Source organism: Peromyscus californicus, unplaced genomic scaffold (genome assembly GCF_007827085.1).
Source record: "Peromyscus californicus insignis strain IS unplaced genomic scaffold, ASM782708v3 Scaffold_7__1_contigs__length_154581171, whole genome shotgun sequence".
In the NCBI taxonomy this organism is placed as follows: domain Eukaryota; kingdom Metazoa; phylum Chordata; class Mammalia; order Rodentia; family Cricetidae; genus Peromyscus; species Peromyscus californicus.
In genome coordinates, this window is record NW_026294595.1 from 15,069,268 (window position 1) to 15,082,779 (window position 13,512).

The 13,512-nt window shown below is 52.6% G+C and overlaps 3 protein-coding genes across 6 annotated transcripts; 2 read left to right on the forward strand and 1 right to left on the reverse strand.

Annotated features, from left to right (window-relative positions):
- Window positions 1–912: 912 nt before the first annotated feature.
- Tmem203 (transmembrane protein 203) lies at window positions 913–2,365 on the reverse strand. The gene has a single exon (XM_052723245.1). The coding sequence runs from the start codon at window positions 2,163–2,165 to the stop codon at window positions 1,755–1,757; it is 411 nt and encodes a 136-aa protein (XP_052579205.1). The 5' UTR covers window positions 2,166–2,365; the 3' UTR covers window positions 913–1,754.
- A 98-nt stretch (window positions 2,366–2,463) lies between these two features.
- Window positions 2,464–11,052, forward strand: Ndor1 (NADPH dependent diflavin oxidoreductase 1). Of its 4 annotated transcripts, none has more exons than XM_052723240.1 (14): window positions 2,464–2,645; window positions 2,924–3,001; window positions 6,301–6,398; window positions 7,705–7,803; window positions 7,885–7,986; window positions 8,099–8,308; window positions 8,750–8,871; window positions 8,957–9,177; window positions 9,258–9,365; window positions 9,546–9,660; window positions 9,799–9,945; window positions 10,037–10,155; window positions 10,222–10,316; window positions 10,420–11,052. In XM_052723240.1, exons 1-14 carry the CDS (start codon window positions 2,511–2,513, stop codon window positions 10,562–10,564), a joined length of 1,794 nt encoding a protein of 597 aa, XP_052579200.1. In that variant the 5' UTR covers window positions 2,464–2,510; the 3' UTR covers window positions 10,565–11,052. The 4 variants fall into 4 exon arrangements, 3 of the variants coding, with proteins under 3 accessions (XP_052579200.1, XP_052579201.1, XP_052579202.1); XM_052723242.1 differs by having other exon boundaries at window positions 2,546–2,645; window positions 2,973–3,001; XR_008214890.1 differs by lacking the exon at window positions 10,420–11,052 and having other exon boundaries at window positions 10,066–10,155.
- A 123-nt stretch (window positions 11,053–11,175) lies between these two features.
- LOC128100706 (RING finger protein 225) lies at window positions 11,176–13,321 on the forward strand. Its single transcript, XM_052723243.1, has one exon. The coding sequence runs from the start codon at window positions 11,921–11,923 to the stop codon at window positions 12,572–12,574; it is 654 nt and encodes a 217-aa protein (XP_052579203.1). The 5' UTR covers window positions 11,176–11,920; the 3' UTR covers window positions 12,575–13,321.
- Window positions 13,322–13,512: the final 191 nt, after the last annotated feature.

The following is a 13,512-nucleotide window of genomic DNA, read 5'->3' on the forward strand; positions in this document are numbered from 1 at the left end:
GTAGCTCAGTTGGTAGAATGCTTGCCTATGCCAATGGTATGTGCCTTTAATCCTAGCACTTGGGAGGGAAAGGCTGGCCTCTGCAAGTTTGAAGCCTGGTCTACAGAGTAAATTCCAGGCCAGTCAAGGTTACATCGTGAGTTCCTGTTTCAGTAGTGGTATTACTACTACTACTGTTACTACTAATAATAATATAATGTTTGCCTAGTATGGTAGATATCTGAGTTCAAGGCCAGCCAGGTCTACAGAGAGAGTGCCAGGACAGCCAAGCCTATATACAAAGAAATCCTGCCTTGAAAAACCAAACCAGGGCTAGAGAGATGGCTCAGCAGTTAAGAGCACTGGCTGTTCTTGCAGGGGTCCTGAGTTCAATTCCCATCAACCACAGGGTGGCTCCCACCATCTGTAATGAGATCTGGTGCCCTCTTCTGGCCAGCAGGCATCCATGCAGGCAGAACGCTGTATACATAATAAATCTTTAAAAAAAAGAAAAAGAAAAGAAAAAACCAACCAACCAACCAACCAAAGAAGCCCCACAAAACCAAAACGAGTTTGAGGCAAGCCTTGGCTACATGACACCCTATTTAAAAAAAAAATGTTCTCAGATCTGGGCCATTAAAAAAAAAAAAGCAAAGAAGCAGGCCTCAGGCCATCATTTGTCAACTCTATAGGGTGTCATGAGAGCTCACCAAGGAGTCAAGAGCTCTGGTGTCACGATCTAGAAAGCAGCATCTGTTGTTTTCAGCTGGAATGGGCAGTGGTACAAGTTACCCATCTTCTAAAATAAGGGACTTTCCAACAGTCTACCCCCCACTGTGCTCTAGCCATACATTCTGGGGCACTAACCAACTCAACCCTGTGACCAGCTGTGCACATGGCAAAGAACATCTTAGCATTCACCTTACTCAAACATTGAGATGTCTAGGTATATATTGTTGATTTCAAGAAACATTTTTTTCCATCTCAGCAAAATGGTATCATTTGGCACGACTGACATAAAATCAGAGACCTTAGGTCAATAAACTCAAGCTGTTCACAAGCTCTTATGTGCAAGTATCCATTTCCACAAGCACGTGAGCACCTATTCCTGTCTTTGGTCCCTTTGGGAGATCTGTCTGTCTCAGGTGTACTAATGATGCCTGCCACAAGGTGGTAGGAAACTCCGTGAAACTGCAATCTGTTGGGCCAGGAAATCAAGCAAGGTCTTGAGACCAGAGTTTTTTCTCAGACTGCAGATAATCACATAAAGTCCTACTCATGCCTTTTTTCAACAGTCTCTATGTGGGATGGAGTGAAGAAAAGGCTAATCTTCCCCAGGACACAGAAAAGTGATGCAAGCTCTGTCACATCATCAATCGTATAGAGAAGTCTGGCCTGGACCGATGGAGGGGTAAGCTCTGAGGTCAGTGCTGCTGAATCAACAAGCTCATTTACAAAGGGGTACATCACCATGAGAAATTTTCAGGGCCTATCAGGATATTTTACTTATATGCAGTTTCCAAATGTCAGAGAAGTTCAGTATTGTCTGGCAACTCAGCGCATAAATAACAGGAAATGAATTTTAATAACCGAGGCTTCACTTTTAAGTTTTGCTGAGGAAACAATCTTAGAAATAGGAAAAACTGGACAGTAAACTGGGCACAAGCAGACACTGATTTCTGACCAAAGCTCCTCCAGTGGTGCCAAGTAGGATCTGGACTGGGAGATCTAGCACTCCAGCTGCGCAGTGCTCCATTTCCAGCCCCTGCACGAGGCTAGTTGACGCGACAAGCCCGGATCATGAGCAGCTGCAGGAGAATGAAGACCGGAGACGTGATCAGGCCGAACCAGAGCTCTCGAGTTTGCTCCACTAGCTTCTGGCACAGCAGCATCTCAAAGACAAACTTGAGGCTGAGGACTGTGAGAACCCAGAAGAGGCGCAGTACAGCCAGTCGTTTCTCCCCATCTTGGAAGAGACGCACCGACACGATCGTGGTGAAGTAGGTGCTGAGCCCGTCGGCGGCGAAAAAGGGCACAAATACGTTCCACCAGGAGAGGCCCGGGGCCAAGCCGTCCACTCGTAGTGCCAAAAGCACGGAAAACACCAACAGGGCCAGCAGGTGCACAAAGATCTCAAAGGTGGCGAAGCCCAGCCACTGCACCAGCTCCCGCAGTGAGAATAACATCGCGCCTGTTCAATGCCGGCCAGCGGCCGGCCGACGGCGCCTCGCACCGGGCCGTGCCCACTTCGTCCGCGGGCCTGGCTACCGCCTGCTGCCGCCGCTGCACATGCGAGGCAACAAGCGGCCCAGCCCTGCCTGGACCCCGGCCCCGGCGCTGCGCCGCTCTCCAGACCCGGAGCCTGAACCCGGAACGGGATGCTAGGGAACGCCGGCGGTCGGCCTAGACGCTATCCCCGCCCACCCACGTCCCACCCACCTCGCGCTGGCGCAGCCTGAATGCGTCATTTCCTGTTGATAGCGGAAAGGGGAAGCTAGTGGAGTGTACGGTTCTGGCCGGCGTGTGCAGTAATGCAGGTTCCGCAGCTACTTGTGCTTTTCGGCAGCCAGACTGGCACAGCCCAGGATGAGGCGGAGAGGCTGGGCCGCGAAGCCCGGCGCCGGCGGCTAGGTTGCCGCGTGCAGGCCCTGGACTCTTATGCGGTGGTGAGGCTCGGGTGTGACGGCGGAGACCCTCCACCGGACCTCGCGTCCTCCAACGGAGGACGTTAGTGTGCGGCCCTTCGGCCCCAGGCGGCTTTAGGGGAAAGGGAGGCTTGGCACGAGGCTGAAGCCTGTGAAAGAGGAGGCCTGGTAGTCACTGGGAATAATTCTCCAAACACTTTACTGTTATCATAGATGAATGAGGGGGTGGGGAGCGGTGCAGGGAGGGGACCGATCAGGGCGGTCAGAGACCTTACACATACCCGTGTCTTGTCCTTGAGGCGAATCTCATTAGAGAGCCCCTGGTGATATTTGTTTGTGCGACCACAGGCCAAGGAGACCCTCCTGACAACATGAAGGTAAGGCTGGCCTGATGTGTACCCTCACCCCGTTTTCATTGCTGTGAGAGCCCCAAAATGCACAGGAAAGAGCTGCCTTTCAGTGCATGTTGTACATGAGAGGAGACTTTGAGAAGTATTCTTTGAATGGATCTGGGGAGAGAAATAGCTCTTAAGAGCCACTCAGTAGCCTTGATCTCTACTATTTTAGCTATTTTATTTGTTTTCCCAGACCTACATAGGAATCTGGTCTGAGTCATGTATTGAAGTTCAAGATTTGTAACATTCAGAAAACCTTTTTTTTTTTTTTTTTTTTTTTTTTGGTTTTTCGAGACAGGGTTTCCCTGTGTAGCTTTGCACCTTTCCTGGAACTCACTTGGTAGTCCAGGCTGGCCTCGAACTCACAGAGATCCGCCTGGCTCTGCCTCCCGAATTCTAGGATTAAAGGCCTGCGCCACCACCGCCCGGCTCATTCTTTTTTTTTTTTTTTTCAAGCACATATATTCCTGGCATCATCTGGGACACAGAAGACACATTTCTCCTTCATGGAGCTCAGTGGTAAAAACAACAGGTTTAATGGCCAATTACCAGGAAAATACCAGATGTCAGATGTTCCGGGAGTGAGGGGGTCATGGAATTGGACACAACTTTTTGGAAGAAAGGAGCACATCTTTAATCCTAGCACTTGGGAGGCAGAGGCACACGGAGCTCTGTGAGTTCCAGGCCAACCTGGTCTACATAGTGACTTCCATGCTAGCCAGTGTTACATAGTGAGACCCTGTCTCCAAAATAAATAAATAGAAGGCAGGGGCAAGTGGTGGTGAGAAGCAACCTGTGTGAAGGGCAGAAAGTTGAGGATTTCCCAGCCACAGACTGCTGGCAGAAAGAGGGAAGGAAGAAAGGTTCATTCAAAAAACCTGGGTGGCAAGCCAGGCGGTGGTGGTGGCACACGCCTTTAATCCCAGCACTGGGGAGGTAGAGTCAGGCAGATCTTTGTGAGTTTGAGGCCAGCCTGGTCTATAGAGTGAGATCTAGGGCAGGCACCAAAACTATACAGAGAAACCCTGTCTCAAAAAACAAAACAAAACAAAAAACAACAACAAAAAAAGCCTGGGTGGCCACAGTGAAACACGTGGGTTTAAGATGAAAACTATAGAAACCATGGAAGTGACACAGTAGCCCTGTGCATTATAGCAAGACCACCACGTGTCTGCAGGTGGCAAGGACAAGGCTGGAGAATGCACCACCACAAGCCAAAGATGCTCACATCATTTGAGCTGGGTGGGACGCAAGGCAGAATAAAGCATGCTCATTCCAGAGAGGCCAAAAAGATAGAGTCATCAGCAGGATCTAGGAGATGAGGAAGGACAGAATCACAACACAGGAAACAGGATATGCTGTAGTTCCACCTGTAGAGTGAGTGGATCAGGTTGGGCAGGTGCCAGAAGATATCCAGAGGAGCTGCAGTTAGCTGTGTAGTAGTAGGAGGGTCCTGACATAAGAGTCACTGTTGAAGCAGCCAAAATAAAATTGTGAAAAAAAAATTCAAGCTTCTTGTTTCCTCCAGGACTGCCATCTAGCGTGGTCATGGTCAGACAGGAGTTCCCCCTTCCCAAAGGTCAGTAAGAAGGTAGGAGTCAGCCGGGCAGTGGTGGCGCACGCCTTTAATCCCAGCACTCAGGAGGCAGAGGCAGGCGGATCTCTGAGTTCAAGGCCAGCCTGGGCTACAGAGTGAGTTCCAGGACAGGCTCCAAAGGTACAGAGAGAAACTCTTTGTCTTGAAAAAAAAAAAAAAAGGTAGGAGTCATGAGAGGGGTAGCAGCCATCAAAGGTGAATCGAAGTAGAATAAAGACCAGTCTTGTAGGTGTCCCTAGGGTGATTATTAAGGAGAGCAGTGTATGTGGACAGAGACTATAGTCTCAAACACTGGAGAAGCTGAAGTAAAAGGATCAGGAGTTCAAGGCTGCCCTCACCCACATGACAAGTGTCTCACTGTTCAAAAAATATCAGCCAGATATGGTAGCATTCAACTGTAATCTCAGCATTCCAGAGGTTGAAGCTGAAGGACTATTGAGTTTGAGGCCAGCCTCAAACTGGTCTCGAACAAAACTATGCCTTCAAAATAAAGAATTTAATAAAAATTAACTAAGAAAGTGCCAAGGAGGTGAGTTGAGGGAATAGAGATCTCCCTCAGGTTTGAGGTGTTCTGGTCTATGGACAAATAAGGTACCCAGCACCCCCCACATAAGAGCAGGAGTCAGTAGTGTCTGACTCAATCACAACAGGAACTGGAAACCTTTGAAGAGGCTACAGATCCAAAGCTCAAAAACACATGCAGGGGCATGGTTCCTCAGTGACTTACTGACTGCTGAACAGGAAGGCCTTGGCCTCTCTGCCCTGATCTTTAAAACACATTGGAGTGTTTGGAAGATAACTGAGTCTCTGCCTATCCCCTGCTGGTGAAACCCACTGTAGGACAGGCATGTCTTAGAGCTTTTTCATCAGCTTCCAAGTACAAATAGGTCACACACATACACACACAGAGAGAATGAATGAATGAATGAACGAACGAACGAATGAATGAATCTGCTGGTGTGAAGACTCCAGTGGAAGGTAAGTGATGAAAGGACAAGACTGCAGCCTGAGACAGCGACCACATGCCTACAAAGGGTCACTCACAGAATGTGGGTTTAACTATTGGGAACAAACAGCATGACCTGATGGCCAACAGGACAGAGGGCAACAAGTAGGTAGCACTGGCTTCTCAGCAATAGTCACCAAACTGGAAAGGTCAGTGCAAACGCAGAGTTCGAGGGCATGAACCAGTAAGTCGACACCTTTAGAGAGTCAGGGCACTCCCCATCTCCCTTTTTCACCCAGAAGACTTCAGTCAGGACTTCTGTCTGGCCCATCCCTTCTGAAGTGGACTGGCTGGCCCACCACTACAGTAATAGGGAAGCAATTGGTGGGTGGTAAGTGAATTCACCCCTTAGACCAGAACAGGAAAAATAGTTTATTGAGTATACTGCAAGGGGGCATCAGGTTGCTGTAGTAACTAGATTACTACTTACAGCATGAGGCGTTGAGCTACAGGTCACCATTTATGAGAAATACTTACACAGTTAGGATAAGTTTTCTTTGTGTGCAGGTTCCTGGTCTGTAATTTGCACCATGGAAAGGAAAGGTCCACTTTCTGGCCAATGTACACTTCTGGGCTCTAATGGTCTTCTACACCATCCTCTCCCTCCTGGGGCCTCAGACAGACAGACAGAAAACTGGCCTGAACGGGGGTCCTAACACAGTTTCCTATGGTTTACAGAACTTCTGGAGGTTCATATTCCGAAAGAGCCTGCTGTCCACCTCCCTCTGTCAAATGGACTTTGCTGTCCTAGGCCTCGGGGACTCCTCATATGCCAAGTGAGTAGAGGGTGGACATGCTGGCCAGATAGGGATAGTTCTCAAGATCAAGCAAGAAATGAGACAGGCAGCTGAGCCCCCAAGTGCCCATCCACTGTAGACCATGTGTCTCTGCACTGTGTTAGCTGATCAACCTTATCCACAGATAGCCCCTGGTAGGCACCCTAATCCTTACAAGGACTGGGCACAGAGGAGACCACAGTTGGGGGAGAAACAGGGTGGCAGAGTACCACCACGTAATTCAGGGCATGATGAAGCTCAGACCAGCCAGCATTACATTACAACACATGGTGAAGTTCAATGACATCTGATTTGTCCCTGTTCCTCACAGGTTCAAATCCTACAGTGAAGTATTGAGAACTTGAAAAGAGCACTTAGATGGACAGCTTTTCTTCAGGTGGCTTGTTAGGAGACAGCTCATGGGTTTTCTCTTGCAGGGTTTTGTGCACGGCTGTGTCCCTATACGAGCAGTGCTGTTTGCACCATTTATTTCATGGGGTGAGAATGAGGGATTTCTGCTCCAAGGTGCGACTAGATCGCTAGTACCTGGGACGAGCACTTTGGCCACTTCCTTATTTCATGGGACCCAGTATCATCCAGCATTGAGGGCTACTCCAGCACCATAAAAAGCTGTGTGCATCGCAGGGTTCTTAATCACTTTAGAGAAAAAGAACACACAGTGGAAGCTGGGCTTGATGGCCCACTCACCTGAGATGAGGACTGCCAGGGTCTCCAGGCCAGCCTGGGCCTCAGTGTGGGCCCCTATCTCACTAAACCAAGAATAGAAAATAGGAAGATGGGTGGCAGCCTGGCCTTGCTCTGCTAGAGATTTTGCTCACTGGTAGTGTGTGGGTGCACAGAGCATGTGGGAGGGAGTCCAGCTATGGATGTGGTCGCCAAAAAGACAAGCTGGTGCAGGGACCAGTGTGTCTTTTACAGACCAAAGAAAGGAAATCCTCTTACAGGAAAACATGGTTATCTGTCCCCTTCCCCATTCTCAAATGGTAACTGGAGGCCTGGCCAAAGAATCCAGAGCCTAGGTCACTCCAGAAGTATGGGTTGATAAATAGACTGTCCTCCACATGGCACCTTTTTGAGATCAGGGAACCTACCATTTGTTGTCCTTGTTGCTCCAATCTCTCATCCCCTGACTACTGAATACTCCCTCCTAGGATGCTGCCAGTGTGCACTGCTGAGGAAGAGTAACCCTTGAGGGAAGCCCTGTACTATTTGATCTGCTCAAGAGGTCAGCTAAACTACCTGTCCTCACTGTCGGTTATTCCAGCCAGTCTTGCTGTCTCCACAGGTTCAACTTCGTGGCCAAGAAGCTACACCGTAGGCTGCTGCAGCTAGGAGGCAGTGCCCTCCTGCCCCCATGTCTAGGTGATGACCAGCATGAGCTGGGGTAAGTGGTGGTTGCAGTGCCCCTCTCCGGCACCCGTCTTGGCTCTGGCCAGCAGAGGCCAATGCCTGTGCTCTCTCCTAGGCCTGATGCTGCCATTGACCCCTGGCTGGGAGACCTTTGGAAGAAGATAATGGGTCTGTACCCAGTGCCCCTCGACTTTCCTGAGATTCCTCTTGGAGTCCCGTGAGTCTGCACCTTGGGTGTATGAGTACCCAGGGACTTTGAGCTGGTTAATACTCCCTCGAGGTATGGTTGGGTGGCCCTACACATCTGATATTTCCACTTTCCCCCACAGCTTGCCCTCCAAGTTCATCTTCCAGTTTCTTCAGGAGGTCCCCAGTGAAGTGGCTGAGGAGCCAAACATAGCCAGCTCAGCCCCTCAGAGGCCCCCATCAGAGTTACAGCCCTTCCTGGCTCCTGTGGTCACCAACCAGAGGGTCACTGGTCCTCAACATTTCCAGGATGTTCGGCTGATTGAGTTTGACATTACAGACTCGAGTATCAGGTAAAGGGCCAAAGCCCTCAAGCAGTCAGGCAGGGTGCCCCCGTGTTCCTAGGAAGCTGATGTGGTCAGGGAAAAAAAAGGTAGGCAGTGGGTAGGGATTCAGAAGGGTCTCCCAGAGCCAAGGACTAGGCAGCTCGGTGGCTCGGATATCTCTACACACAGACCCCCAGCCCTCCCTGAATATTCACTTTCTTCCATCTCCTTAGTCCCTTCACCCTCCCCCTGCCCCTCCCCCTGCCCCTCCCCTCAGCCCCTTTACCCTTCCCCTCCCCCTGCCCCTCCCCCTGCCCCTCCCCCTGCCCCTCCCCTCAGCCCCTTTACCCTTCCCCTCCCCCTGCCCCTCCCCTCAGCCCCTTTACCCTTCCCCTCCCCCTGCCCCTCCCCTCAGCCCCTTTACCCTTCCCACACCACTTTCTCACACCCGGTGGCTTTCCCACATAGTTTTGCTGCTGGCGATGTCGTGTTAATTATGCCCTCTAACTCGGAGACCCACACCCAGCAGTTCTGCCAGTTGCTGCACTTGGACCCCAATCAGTTTTTCATACTTAAGCCACAGGAGCCAGGTGAGTATGGGAGATGCACCACCTCTTAAGGTCCAAGGCACCCCCTGATGTCCCTACCCACCAAGTCTCCATGGCATTCCTGCAGGTGTCCATTGCCCACCAGGGCTGCCTCAGCCCTGCACTGTGTGGCATCTTGTGTCACAGTACTTGGACATTGCCAGCGTGCCCCGCCGTTCCTTCTTTGAACTCTTGGCTTGTCTTTCCCCACACGGGCTGGAGCGGGAGAAGCTGCTGGAATTCAGCTCTGCCAGAGGTCAGGAAGAGCTCTGGGAGTACTGTAATCGGCCCCGCAGGACCATCTTGGAGGTGGGCTAGTGGGCAGGTAGGTGGGTATGGGCCCTTGAGCCATAGCACCCCACCGCCATGCTAAGACTCTCTCTATCCAGGTGCTGTGTGACTTTCCACACACGGCCGCTGCCATTCCTCCAGACTACCTTTTGGACCTTATCCCTCGGATCCGCCCACGGGCCTTCTCCATTGCTTCCTCCCTGCTGGTGAGGGACTCTTGAGTAGAACTGAAGACTGGCTGTGGGAAAGCTGGGACTGGACAGGGTGTTTGCAGACAGGGGCTGCCTTCTGAACAGGGACTGTTTCTCTACCAGGGACCGTCCCTGGGTGGGGTTGGTAGCAGGTAGGAGTGGTTTAGCAGGGCAAGGCCCTCACTGTGCCCCTAGGCTCATCCCAGGAGGCTACAGATTCTTGTGGCTGTGGTACAGTACCAGACTCGCCTCAAGGAGCCCCGCCGTGGCCTCTGCTCTTCCTGGCTAGCATCTCTGAATCCTGAGCAAGGTAATGCATATTTCTGGGGGTGGGAGAGGCCTCAAGCTCCTGCTTCCCCTGTGCCTCCTGCCAGGAGCTCAAGCCCCACCAGTGAGCACCTCAACCTTGTCTTTTGACCTCCTTCATGCCATCTCCCTTCTGCAACAGGACCTGTCCGGGTCCCTCTATGGGTGCGGCCTGGGAGCTTCGCGTTCCCAGAGACACCAGACACACCCGTTATCATGGTGGGGCCTGGAACTGGTGTGGCCCCCTTCCGAGCAGCCATTCAAGAGCGAGTGGCCCACGGCCAAACCGGTGAGTACAGGAGTCCCGGGGCAGTGTGACCACTGAGACTGGTCTGGCTGAATCCCTGCATCCAGACGGGGGGCCACCCTCTGTACCCCAGGAAACTTCTTGTTCTTTGGCTGCCGCCAGCGGGATCAGGACTTCTACTGGCAGACTGAGTGGCAGGAGCTAGAGAAGAAGGGCTGCCTGACCCTGGTTCCAGCCTTCTCCCGGGAGCAGGTGAGTAGCTCACTGTAGACGGGGCAGGAGTCTGGATGGCTGAAACTCAACCTCTGACCCCTGCAGGAGCAGAAGGTCTATGTGCAGCACCGGCTCCGAGAGCGGGGGCCACTTGTCTGGGAGCTGCTGGATCGCCAGGGTGCCTACTTCTACCTAGCAGGGTAAGCCAGCTTGGGAGTGTAGAGGAGTGGACCAGCCTTCAGAGGTGGGAAGTGGGGGTTGGGGCCACAGGACCACTGAGCTTTCTGAGGCTTGCCCCTCCAGCAATGCTAAGTATATGCCTACGGACGTTGCGGAAGCCCTGACATCCATTTTTCAAGAAGAAGGACAACTCTCCAACCAAGACGCCGTTGCCTACCTTGCCAGGCTCCAGCAGACACTGCGCTTCCAGACTGAGACCTGGGCCTGAGGAGCCGCTTGCTAGCTCACATCCACATTAACAGCTGCACTGGAGAACCTACCTGCTGGAGTCTGGAGGGCCCATTGTTACCTCCTATCCTCTGATCCCAGAACACTTGTTAGACCCGTGGTGGGGCTTCTTGGCCCCAGCTGACTAGGAGGGCACTCTGAATACAGCCAAACTCCATGGAACCCAGTGTTCGACCACACTTAGCCCCAACCCCAGTGTAAGTCCTGGTTTCCTCTCCGTCCCTTCCATGTGCCCCAGATCTGCACTGTGGTCCATACCAAAAGGGTCCTGCTGAGGCCTCCAAGAGGCCTGGAGTCCTGTGAGGGCCGCGCTGCCCCTCTGCTCTGGTGCTATTCCATTCACCCCACAGCATCTGTGGGGCTCAGGTGAGAGGCCTCCCAGGGGCTAAGTCCACTGAGCATTGAGAATATGGAAGTCAGCCTGTCTTCAGGTCCTTAAACATCTTCAGTAAACTGCCTGGGTAGCTACTCCTGCTTCTTTGCTTCTAGATTTGAGGGTAGTGGGTGGGACATGAATGATCTGCATCTGCTAGTGGTGGCCAGAGACCTCTCCAGGGCATGTGCACAGGCTGTGTACACGTATGTCCTTATTAGTTACCTGTGCTTGAGTCACACTACACCTGGGTGTGTGGTGTGTAAGTTCCTGCTGGTGTCCCCTTTGAGTTAGAGGGCAGGCCTTGGCTCTGTCTGATCTTAAACCTTAACAGCTCAGCCAAGGTCATGCCCTGTTTGATGGCCAAGCAGGCCCAGAGAGCCATTGGAAAGTCCCAGCCAAGTGCTGGAACACACTATTCTTTCCTTCCCAAAGAGCTAGAAGAATGAGCAGGTGGAGGGGGCGTGATACAAGTTGGCCCGCCCATGGGCAGGGCCTCTACCCCTGGAAAGAGAAACCCTGTTGGAGGAGTCAGACAGGTCCGAGGGCAGCTGGGAGGTGAGGAACCTCTGTTTTGTCCCACAACTGCTGGAACAGAGACCAGGCCTGGCCAATACCACTCTTAGGCTTGGGATACCAGGAGCTGACGACGCTGCAGGGATCCAAGTGAAGTTTACTTCCAGTGGGGTCAGCAAGCCCAAAGGTGTATCAGGAGGTCAGTGCTCCAGTGACCGGAGACCAAGCTCTGCCTGGCTCCTGAGGGCCACCTAACCTTCACACCCCCCAACAACCCCTGCTGTCACCCTGGAGTCGCAATCCACCCATCCTGATTTTTGTTCTGATGGTTCAACCCTGGGGCCTGATGACACCAGCTCTGCACCCACCACTTCACCTCGTGCCTCTTTGAGTCCTGAGCTCCTGGACCCACTGTGCCAGCTACCAGCAGATGAAGAAGATAATCTCATGGCCCTCCAAGGTGCCAGGACTCCAGACAGTAAGCCTGAACTGGGGGCCAGAGATCCAACTGGTGCCTGGGCCCTGTCAACTATGGAGGAGCAGGAAGAGGGTGAGGGACAGGCAGAGGAGGAATGCCCCATCTGCACTGAGCCTTACGGGACTGATGACCACCACCCGGCCTTGCTGAACTGTGGTCACAGCCTGTGTGTGGGCTGCCTGCACCAGCTGTTAGGCATGACCCCCAGAGCTGACCTGGGCCGTGTGTGCTGTCCACTGTGTCGTCAGAAGACACCCATGCTAGAGTGGGAGATCTGTCAGCTGCAGGAGGAACTGCTTAGAGCTGATGGACCCCAGCGCCCAGTGCCCGCTACATCCACCACGCCCCTGCGCCCTGGCCCTGGGCCTTGGGGATCCTTAGAACACCGCTACCGGCTGCGTTTTCTGGCAGGGCCTGTGGGAGGCCGGAGCTGCCTCCCCTTCCTACCCTGTCCTCCCAGCCTAGGTACCTGGCTGTGGACACTGCGGGAACGTGGCCCATGTGCCCGCCGTCTATCACTGCTGAGCCTGCTGGCATTAGAACTGCTGGGGCTGGTGCTCATCTTCATGCCACTCATGTTACTAGGAGTGTTCTTCATGCTCCTAGACCGTTCCGGCCGCTAAGCAGAGCCTAGGATGTTGGCCAAGTTTTGAAGCCAATGCTCAGAGTCTGGTAATCAGCAAAGACTTGCTATCACCAGTCCCAAGACCAGGCCTGCCCAAGCGCCTGAGCCAGCCCGAGTGCTTACACACCCCTGCAGCCCAGATAGTGGCTAAAGCCAAGGACACTAAGCCAAGGACAGCCTCTGAAGGAGATTGGCCCAACGAGAAGGGCTGTGAACGGAGCCCCATGTGCTCGCCGTGGACAAGCACTTTGCTAGCCACAGGCATTGGCTGGGTTATAACACCAGCTCCTGAGGTCCAGCTGGTGAGGGTGAACACAAATGTGAACAGAGATCTAGCAGTAATTGTTTATAGGAGAAGGCAAGGGCTGCAGGACCCTCACCTGTTCCAGACAGAGGTTGGGGTGTGTCCCTGAAGGCCACCGTAGCTAGCAGGAGAGGCCTGCACTGCACAAACCCAGCCTTCAAAAGCTCACCCAACCTAAGACCCTCACCAAACAGGGTAGCCCAGAGCAGCTGGGATCAACATTGGCTTTGTCCTGCAAGGACCAAAGTTCAATCCAGACCCTGAAGCCTGCAAATGCCCAGGGTCCAGCTCTGTTTCTAATTGACTGCAATTCATATCACTTGGGAGATGAAGACAAAGGTCAGCCCACCTCATGGCTTACTAGTGACACAGTGCAAGGTGGTGGGATATTTCGGTCTCTATCCAGCATAAGAATGGCTCTCAATAAACAGTTGCTACTGATACCATTGTTACCACAGTCCTCATTACTCCATCTCTGCCATCCAGTCAGCTCTCCTCAGCCTTCAGTGGTACCTGCTCCAATCACAGGCAGACCAGAGCCACACAGCAACCTGCTGGGTCCTTGTCCCTGCCATGACCTCAGCCAGCTGTAAGGCTCTACTCATGCTATCAAAGGCCATTTCCATATCCTT

Coding starts and splice junctions, on each gene's coding strand:
- Ndor1 (XM_052723240.1), top strand. CDS start 2,511: ATGCAGGTTCCGCAGCTACTTGTGCTTTTCGGCAGCCAGACTGGCACA. Junction 2,646..2,923: donor CCCTGGACTCTTATGCGGTG/GTGAGGCTCGGG, acceptor CTTGTCCTTGAG/GCGAATCTCATTAGAGAGCC. Junction 7,804..7,884: donor GATGACCAGCATGAGCTGGG/GTAAGTGGTGGT, acceptor GCTCTCTCCTAG/GCCTGATGCTGCCATTGACC.
- LOC128100706 (XM_052723243.1), top strand. CDS start 11,921: ATGGCCCTCCAAGGTGCCAGGACTCCAGACAGTAAGCCTGAACTGGGG.
- Tmem203 (XM_052723245.1), bottom strand. CDS start 2,165: ATGTTATTCTCACTGCGGGAGCTGGTGCAGTGGCTGGGCTTCGCCACC.